Raw genomic sequence first — 10,363 nt, forward strand, 5'->3', positions numbered from 1 at the left:
ATTTACAAAATTATATATTATAAATTATAATCTTCTAATAATTTCTTACCCTCTTCTTCCCGTAACAAAAACTTATTCATACAATTTAATAAAAATTTTAACACGAAACAATAAATTCTATACAAAATAGAATTGAATAAATTTGAAATATCAAATTTCAAATATATTCTTTATATAAATGTGTGTGTATTTAAAATATGCATCTTATTTTTAAAATAGTTTCAAATAATCACTTTCTTTCTTGGGACGACGTAGAAGACTAAAAAAAAATAATAATTTCGTCGAAAATTAATCTAATTTAACAGCAAAACTAACGCCACAGCTGCAACCTTGTTCAGCTAGAGGATTATTCGTTATTCTAAAAGCCGAACGAATTAATTCTTTGTGATATTCGACAGTTGCGCCTTTCACATATTCTAATGATGTTGAATCTATCACTATTTTTGCTCCATCTTTTTGGAAAATTCTGTAAATTCAAAATTTTAATGAATTTCAATGTTCAATAACAAAAGGATATAAAAATAATCGCACAGAATTGCTACGGTTGGAGAAGAAGGAAAATTTATTTCTTTCATTTTCAAACTATTCTAAAACAAGATCTTCTCAATTTTGACAAGAATGTAAAAATTGATTTTTTTTTGTCAATTAAAATTACAATATTAACTAAGCAAATAAAACAACGTAGTACTCCAACTCTTATTATTGTGCGAACTACAAAATTTTTTAATTTTGAATATCAACTTCGATTCTTGAATATTTGATTATTATTATTTATTATTTTCAAAAATGTTAATAAAATTCTTAGCTAATAACCAAATAATTTTATAAATAATAAAACTCTAAATAATAAAATTCTTAGGAGAAATTAAATTATTGTTAATAAAATTTATTTTAATAAAATTTTTCGATCAATTAAATTTTAATAAAACTTCTCAAAAAGTTCAATTATTTTTAAAAAATAAAATTCTTCACAGAAATTCAAATTTTTTTTCAAAAATATTAAAATAAAATTCTTTACAAAAAATTCAATTAATTTCCACAAATTTCCATAAAAATCAATGTAAAAATCAACTTGTTTTAAAAAAATAATAAAATTCTTCGCACGAATTCAATTATTTTTTAAAATTTTCATAAACTTCAAGATTTACATTAAAATTCTTGAAAACAACTAAATTCTCACAAGGAATGCAATTAAAATTACATAAAAAAAAATTACGTAATTCTTATAAAGAATAAAATCAAATTTTTTTTTAAATAATTTACTTTCTGTAAAAAATTTTTTTATTAATAGAGAAAATTGAATTTTTGTCTAGAATTTGATTTAGAATTTTAGATTATTGAAAATAATTGAATTTTTGTGAAAAATTTTATTAAACTTATTAAAAATAATTTAATTTTTTCAAGAAATTTATTATTTATTGAAAATAATTTTAATTCTTGCAAAAAATTATACTTAAATTTTAAAAAATAATTGAGTTCGTGTCAAGATTTTATTAAAATTTTTGAATATAATTGAATTTCTGCAATGAATTTTGTTATTAAATTCTGGTCAAGAATTTAGCTAAAAATTTTTAAAATAATAGATTTTCTGCGAAGAATTATATTATTTATTAAAATAATTGAATTCTTACCAAAAATGTTATTAAAATTTTTTATAACAATTTAATTGTTTCGAAGAAATTTATTAAAATTTTTTAAAATAATTGAATTCTTGAAAAGAATTTTATTAAAATTATTGGAAATAATTGAATTGAATTTAAAACATTTAACTTATTTAGAATAATTGAATTCCTACGAATGATTTTATTATTTATGAAAATAATTCAATTTTTGCTCAAAATTGTATTATGTGTAAAAATAATTGAATTCTTGCATAAAATTTCATTAATATTTTTGATACTAATTGAATTTCAGCGACAAATTTTATGTTTTGAGAAAACAATAGAAATATGATGAAGAATTTTAAGAAATTTTTGGAAAATAATTTAATTGTTTCGAAAATTTTTATTTTTTATGAAAAAATTTTAATTTTTGCTAAGAATATTTTAATTTTTGAATATAATTAAATTGTCGTAAAGAATTTTATTAAAATTTTTGATAACAATTTAATTGTTTCGAAGAAATTAATTAAAATTTTTGAAAATAATTGAATTCTTGCGAAGAATTTGATTAAAATTTTTGGAAATAATTGAATTTTAGAGACGAATTTTATTTATCTATAAAAATAATTGAATTCCTCCGAGAAACTTCTCTTTAAAAATGTTTTGAAAGTAATTGAATTTCTGCTAAGAATTTTATAGAAATTTATGAAAATAATTGAATTCTTTAGAAAAATTTTGATAAAATTTCTAGAAAGAAATCAATTATATTCAATGCAATTTGAATTCAATTCATCGAAACTGTATTTAATTATTTTCAATACAATTTTAATAAAAATCCTCGAAAAAATTCAATTATTTTCAATAAATAATAAAATTCTTCGCAGACTTTCAATTAATTTTTAAATATTTTAAAAATATTCTTTTTAAATTTGGTTATGATTTCAATTTTAAATAAAAATTTTCAATCACATTCAATTAATTTAAAAAAATATTGAAATTTTTATTAATTGAATTTTTAATGTTTCCACTTCAAGCTCTAACTTTTGATAAATAATATTTTTTTAATAGCGTAAATATTTTATAATTAACTTTTCGATTGATTTTAACTTTAATTGTTTAAAAATTCTTAAAGTAGAATAAAATTTAAGTTTCTAATATTTAAAATTCAAATAAAATGAATTTGAGACCAATTTTGAAAAACAAATCGATTAAAATTTCCATTAATCGAATTAAGAATAATTTGTAAAATAAATCAAACATTTAATAAATTGAAAATTCATAGATTTCTCAATTTCAATCAACTATTGAATTTACATTTTGATTAAAATTACAACGAATTAATATTTTTGTAAATTTAATTTAACAAGTTTATTCAGATTTGAATGAATAAAATTAAAAATCGATAAAAATTTAATTATAAAAATATAGTTAAAATAAAAAAATAAAATAATATTAAATAAAAAAAGTTTTATTCAAACAGTTTTTTTAAATTGAGGAAAAATTTGACGGACAGTCATAAATCATTTATTATTGACAAAAAATTATAATTTTTATTCAAATATAACTTTAAATTGTTCAAAATCTAGAAAATTAAATGCCTTACGCTTCTACCAAAAGGAATTTAATATTTAATTTGTCTTTTTCTTTTAAAATATGAAATTATAACATTGGATTAAATTTCGTTCCGATTATTTGTCAGATTCAAAATTTGTATCAATCTAAATTGGAAAAAATTTATTTTGGAATTAATATTGAAATTTTAATCGTTTTAATAATTCAATTAATAATAAATATTCATCAAAATTTTATTTATCTCCAAATATAATAATATTTGGACATGAATAAAATTTTTAAATAAGAGGAAAAAAATTATACCTAAATTTTCGATTTTCTTAACAACTGAAAAATAATTTCCAAAATTTCTAATTTTTTGTTTTAGTGTTTTTAACACCGTAGCATCTCTGTGTCGATAAATTGCTACATTGATTGTTGATATTTACTTATCGTCGTCTTGAATATTGGAATCCAAGTCAAATTTATATTGAAATCCGGAACAACCTCCACCTTCAACGGTCACTCGTAAACAAGCTCCATTTTCCGAAATTTCTTTTAAACGTCTAACACAACTATCGCTAATTAGAAGTGCATCCTCAGATGTATTAACAGCAGTTTTGGCTGATGAATTTCGTTGAATTGAAACAGGAATATTTATTCTCGATGGCCTTAAAAAAGAAAATTTATAAATTTCAATAAACCTATGCAAAACGAAATTTATAATTTATTTAAAAAGTAAATTTATTTATTAAACTTTTATTTAAAAAATCGTTATTTTATTTACAACCAAATTATTTTAGAAAACATTTAACCCAAAACAAAAAAAAAAAAAAAAACATTTAAATCCAATAATTCGATAAGTAAATAATACCATTAAATTAAATTGATTTTTATTCAAAATATCAAAACTTTTTGTTTAAATATTAAATTAAATTTGAATTGTATTTAAAATTATTTTATTATTTTTTAATAATTAATTGACATTCCGAAAAATAAGAATTAGAAAATTTTGTAGGTTATGAAAATAATTTTGAATGAAAAATTATCTCTTGCTGTTAAATATACATATAAGTACAAATTAAAAATAGTGGAAACTAATATATTATAAATCGTCATTCGAACGTGAGAAGAGAAATAGAATTTAAAGAATTTCGCTTATTTTTCAATGAAGGAGATTTTGTCAAGTTACTAAAGTGTTGTAAATAAAATAACAGAGAATACAGAAATAAAATTGAATTGTTTACTAACGTCAATAATCTTGAAAAGTATTGATTTGATGCGAAATTTGATGAAAGTCCCCAAACCGCTTTTGTCAGTTTCGCCATATTTATTTTTATTTCACAACAATAATTTCTGTATGTAGTTGTTGTATATAGTTGTTAAAATATATCGACTTGTTCATTTAACAACGTAATGAAACGCAAATTGTCGTAAATGTACTTAAATTGGAAGCACTGACAGTACGTAAATTCTCAAAGTTTGATTCGTTACCACCTTTCGCGCGTTATTTAAAATGAATTCAAATTTTTGAAAACGAATATTTTTTTGAAATTATATTGTTAACAACAATTCTTGTTAATCAATCGTTAAGTTTAAAAAAAATATAGTTACAAAACTATTTTCGAAATTGAAATTAATTAGCCAAAACTGCTTTTTTGTTTCCTAACTTTTTCAATACATTTTCTTTTTAAATATTTTCAATTTTAAAATTAATGTATTGAAAATCATTGAATTCTCGCAAAGAATTTTATCAAAAAATTTGATGTGTAATAGAATTCCTTCGAAGAATTTTATTATTTAGGAAAATAATTTAATTCTCGTGAGGAATTATGTTAAAATTTTCGAAAATTCTAATTAAATTCTTTTTGAAGAATTTCTTTGAATTTTTTAAAAATCATAATGGAGTTTTTATTTTTGTAAATTTTAATTAAAATTTTTTAAAATAATTGAATTTTATAAACAATTTCTTTTAAGTTTTTAAAATATTCGTGTTTTTTTTAAATTGAAATTGAACATTTAATTATTGAATTTTATTAAAATTTTAGAAAACAAATGAATTCTTTTAAAAAGTTTTAAAAAAAAATAGAATTCTTTTGTGAAATTTTTTTGTGTAATTGAATTTTTGCAATGAATTTTACTATTTATAAATAATAATTAAATTAATTCGAAAAATTTATTAAAATTTTTAAAATAATTGAATATTTACGAAAAATTTATTAAAAATTTTTAAAATAATTGAATTTTTACGAAAAATTTATTAAAAATTTTAAAAAAGAAATTGATTTTTTTCATAAAAATGTTTTGTATTAAAAATAATTGAATTTCTGTTAAGAATTTTGTATTTATAAATATAATTGAATTTTCTTTCGTGATATTGTTTTGAAAATAATTGAAATTTTGCAAAGAATTTTACTGTTTTAAATAAAATTGATTTTTTTCGAAGAATTTATTAAAATTTTAGAAAATAATTGAATTTTTTCAAAAAAAAAATTATAAATGTAAACAAAAAAATGAATTCTTTCATGAAATGTTATTAAAATTGTATTCAAAATAATTTTAATTGAATTTTTGGAAAGAGTTTTACTATTTATAAATATAATTGAATTTTTTCGAAGAATATATTAAAATTTTTGGAAAATAATTGAATTCTATTGAAATTTTTATACCAAATTAAGAAAAAAAAATGGAATTCTTTCGAAAAATTTTTTTTGAAAATAATTCAAATTTTGCAGTGAATTTTACTATTTATAAATAAAATTGAATTCTTTCGAAGGATTTATTAAAGTTTTTTAAAATAATTGAATTTTTATGAAAAATATGAAAAATTAAAGAAAATTGAATTACTTTCATGAAATGTTATTAAAATTGTATTAACAATAATTGAATTTTTTTTTAAGTTTGAATCTGAAATTATTCAAAAATTTATATTTGAAAATAAAAAATAAATTTTATATATTTCGACAATATTAAATTATTTTAATATTTGCCTTTTATTAAAACTGCTTTTGTAATTTCTTATTCAATTAATTATTCCTATCGTTAACTTTCAACGAATTTATTTAAAATTTTATTTAAGAAAATTTTTTCTTAGATTAAAAATTAGAAACTGGATATAAAAATATTAAAAAACTTTTTTTTTATGAAAATTCTCATATACAGATGGAAATTTATTTTTAAAAAATATATTGCAATTTTTTTTAAATTTAGAAAACGATTTAAAATTCAATTAATATTTTTTAAAATTTTAATTAATTTTTCAATTAATCATATGAGATTTTTTTACTTAATATAAAAATCTAAAATATCAATATCTGAATTCTGAAAAAAGTTAAAAAAAATAGTAAAATAAAAGTCACTGAAAATTTATAATTAGAAAAGAAGTAAATAAAATTATAAAATTTACCTTAGTTGGAAATGGAAAAAAGCAAGATTGGAATCTTTCCAAACTTCATTCAGCACTTTGCACACAAACACACGAAAATAAAATACTTGATTTAAATTAATTTAACAAAATTTTTAAAATATATAATATTAAAAATTATAAATTTAATTAAAAAGAAGACAAATTTAAAATTAATTTTTAACTTTTCAAACAAATTACTGACTTTCTTGAAGTTTTTATATAACAATATATTTAAATTAGCTGTTTTAAATTCGCGAAATTTATTTTCAAAAAAACTGAAAACGCGCACTGAATTTAAACTTTTTTTTTCATTTGTCTACATTGGTTTAAAAAATTCACAATTTGAAATTTTTATTCCCTTTTCCTGCATTTTTTTTGCTTTTTTGCTTCTCATTTTCCACAGATGACGCTGAAAAATAAAACAAACATTTTTATTAATTAATTTCGTTTATTTGATAGGTATAAATGAGAAATAATCGTTTAAAAATCATTTTCAATCATGAATTCACAAATTAGAAAAAATTAACGTAACTATCAGCAAAATATTTTTTCATACCTCAGGCACAAAATAGACGCTTTTATTTGCAAATGATTTGTTAAAAAATAAAAAAAAATTTCAGAAGATAATTTTCCGAAAAGAAATATGTGCAACAAAATAACAATTTTTTTGATTATGGCAAAAATATTTAATAATTTGCTATAAATGAACATTTTTATTTAAAGAGAAATTTTTCATTGGTTGCTATTTTGTATTTACAATAATGACGTCGAGCGTCGAAAATTTGACAATAATTTTATACAATAAAATTTGTATAGTAAAAAATTTTCATAGAAAAAGCTTTCTTTTATACTAATTATCATGAAATTTCAAGAAATTTAAGAAAAAATTCAAGGATTTTAGCGATTTCATCGGATTTTTATGTAACAATGTTTCGCGGCCATATTTTTTCGCAACAATATTGACAAAGACGAAAAGTCAACAATCACGACTATCGAAATATTTGGAAAATAGTGAAAATTTTAAAATAATGCAATTTTCGTTGAAAAGTCTATTGATTTCCGAAGATTTGCACAATTTCCGAAGAAAATTGCAAGATTTAAAAAAAAATTTTCCCGATATCGACGTAGCAATCGAGGATTTTTGTCAGTGCAAAGTATATGACCTTGACAAAAATCAATTTTACTTATTTATACAAAAATGTTACGTCCATTCTTACCAAACATTTTTCAAATAATAATAATAATGTTTCGTCACTATTGTGACATGGATATTTAACAGGATTGAAGAAAAATCTTGTTAAAACTGATAAAACATTCAGGAGATACTTACAACAAAGAGACACTGCACAGCAGGCTGCAGGAGGCCGAAGGAAACAAGTGAACTATATGCCGCGATGTAATTGGCTGTTTGGAAAATTTCTAAAATGGCCGACTTGAATGTAACGAGCTCTCTGATTGGCTGACAAGAGCTACCTGCCGCCCTCTGGTCCTCTTTTCACGAAGCTGTCAAGTTGTCACAATAATACGTTAAATCCGTTAAACAATAAACAAATTATTTCAATTTATACAAATAAATAATGTCTGATTTGTTTTAATAGTAGTGCACGCAAGAGGAAATTTGAAAAAAATGCGTTCTGAATATTTCAAGTTTTTGTTTTATACGCAAATTGTATGTTTGAAACGATTGAAACTGTTATTATGAAATTGGTACAGGAGCGGAAGAAAGAGGAAAAACGTTATTTTCTTTATTTACACTTTTGAGTTTTATTTTACACATTTACATCAAATATTTGTAAGTAGAATTTTTCCGTTTTTATAATTTACTGTTTATTCTTTGAAAATACTAAATTTGTGTATTTATCGTGATTTACATCGACTGAATTTTATAGAGGTTATGTTTTTATTTTTCAAAATCCTTCCTTGTTTGTAAGTATATATATATATAAATATTTCACAAGGATAAATATTTTTTTATTTATTTAAATTAAAAATTATAATATTGTGTTAATTTATTAATATTTGTGTGATATTTAATTAACGTTGACATAACGAGGTTACAATAAAATTTGTTTGTTTACATTCGATATACTTTTATTTTTACTATAAAAATTTCTACTTTATAAATAAATAAAATAAATGTTTATTTGAATTTAAACTTTAAATACTTGTTTCATATTTATAAGTATTTATTTATAATACAAAGTTATTTTATTTAAAAAATAACACAAAAGTTTTTATCGTTTTTATTCATTTTTATTTTTTCTGTTTTTAATACTGGAAAACATTAAATTTAATAATTCAAATTCTTTTGAAATTATAGTTAATTATTAAAAATAATGTATTTAAATTGAAGAATTTTAGACAAAAACACTAAAAAAGAATTAAATTTTGAAAAATTTACAAATTATTGCAAAAATTCAATTATTTTCAAAAGAAATAAAGTTCTTTCTTAAAAATTCAATTACATATGATCAAAAATTTAAAAAAAATTCTGGTCAAAATTTCAATTTTCTTTATAAATAATAAAATTCTTTTCCAAAATTCAATTATTTTCAAAAATTTGAATAAAATTCTTGTTAAAATTTTAACTATATTCAAAATTTTTCAAACGAATTCAATTGTCTAAAAAAATTTTAATAAATAAAATTCTACGATAACATAATTATTTTCAGAGATAATAAAAATTTTACAGAAATTCAATTATTTACAAATTTTTTATAAATTTCTTCGCAACAATTCCATTACTTTCGTAAATAATAAAAATTTAACAGGAATTCCATTATTTTCCAAAATAATAAAACTTATCTCAGAATTTCAATTATATATTTTTTAATACAATTTTAATCTAATTCCTTGAAAAGTGTAATTATTCTTAAAAATTTTTATTAAAATTCGTACAAAGAATTCAATTATTTTCACAAGAATAACAATATTCATCACAAGAATTCCATTATTTGCAAAAGTAATAAAATTCTATTATTTTCAAAAATTTTAATAAAATTCTTCGCAAACATTTTGATAAAATTCTTTATGAGAATTAAATTTTAAGAAACATTCAATTATTCAATAAATTATTTATTTTTGTATTAAAACAAATTGAATTCTCGTAGAATTTTCTAATAAAAAATTGATTTAAAAATTAATTTCAGTTAAAAATTTTAGATAATAATTGAATATTAAATGCATTATAGCTTTAATTTTGGAAATATTTCAGACTAAAATCTTTAAAAATTTGAATTTTTCATACTTTTAACTAATAATTCTGTTAGAATTAATTTCTTTGAAAAAGTTTAATTGATTTATTTTTTGAAATTATTTGAAGTTTTTATTTTCTAATATTTAAAAATAATTGATTTGAAGAAGAATTTTAGTTAAAAATTGTAGAAAATAATAATTGAATTAAAATGATGAAAATAATTTTGAAGAAGTTAGAATAACAATATTTTTATATTATAAAATAATGAATTTATCATTTGGCCATTTTTATTTATTATAAAACATGAAGAAATCAATTACTCCTAGTCGAAGACTCTGAGTGATCGATATCTTCATGTTTTGTAATAATATTCTAAAAAGTTGTTAAATTTCGAAAAAGTTTGAATTTGAAAAGTTTGAAAAAAAATTGAAAAATTGAAATTTTTTGTTGAAAATTTTTTTTATTAGAACTTTTTTTTGAGTATTTATAATCATTTTTAGAGTGAATCAAAATATTCTTTCGGGTCAGAGAAAAACTCAAAATTTAGTCTGGAAATCAGGAAAAAGTCAGGGAAGAGCAAAATTAAATTTTTCTGGCAACCCTTTTTTC

The 10,363-nt window shown here is 19.1% G+C and overlaps 1 protein-coding gene across 1 annotated transcript; it reads right to left on the reverse strand.

Moving 5' to 3' along the window:
* Positions 1 to 7: 7 nt before the first annotated feature.
* Positions 8 to 4,560, reverse strand: LOC122500368 (iron-sulfur cluster assembly 2 homolog, mitochondrial). Its single transcript, XM_043609272.1, has 3 exons — positions 4,404 to 4,560; positions 3,602 to 3,823; positions 8 to 466 (listed from the first exon to the last, which is right to left on the reverse strand). Exons 1-3 carry the CDS (start codon positions 4,478 to 4,480, stop codon positions 289 to 291), a joined length of 477 nt encoding a protein of 158 aa, XP_043465207.1. The 5' UTR covers positions 4,481 to 4,560; the 3' UTR covers positions 8 to 288.
* Positions 4,561 to 10,363: the final 5,803 nt, after the last annotated feature.

The sequence above is a fragment of the Leptopilina heterotoma genome, unplaced genomic scaffold, assembly GCF_015476425.1.
Source record: "Leptopilina heterotoma isolate Lh14 unplaced genomic scaffold, ASM1547642v1 Lhet_183, whole genome shotgun sequence".
NCBI classification, from domain to species: domain Eukaryota; kingdom Metazoa; phylum Arthropoda; class Insecta; order Hymenoptera; family Figitidae; genus Leptopilina; species Leptopilina heterotoma.

Excerpts from the sequence above, each read along its gene's own strand:
- LOC122500368 (XM_043609272.1), bottom strand. The coding sequence starts at position 4,480 with ATGGCGAAACTGACAAAAGCGGTTTGGGGACTTTCATCAAATTTCGCA. Across the intron at positions 3,824-4,403 it reads TACTTTTCAAGATTATTGAC|GCCATCGAGAATAAATATTC; the intron begins GTTAGTAAACAA and ends TTCTTTTTTAAG. Across the intron at positions 467-3,601 it reads AATATTCAAGACGACGATAA|AATTTTCCAAAAAGATGGAG; the intron begins GTAAATATCAAC and ends TTGAATTTACAG.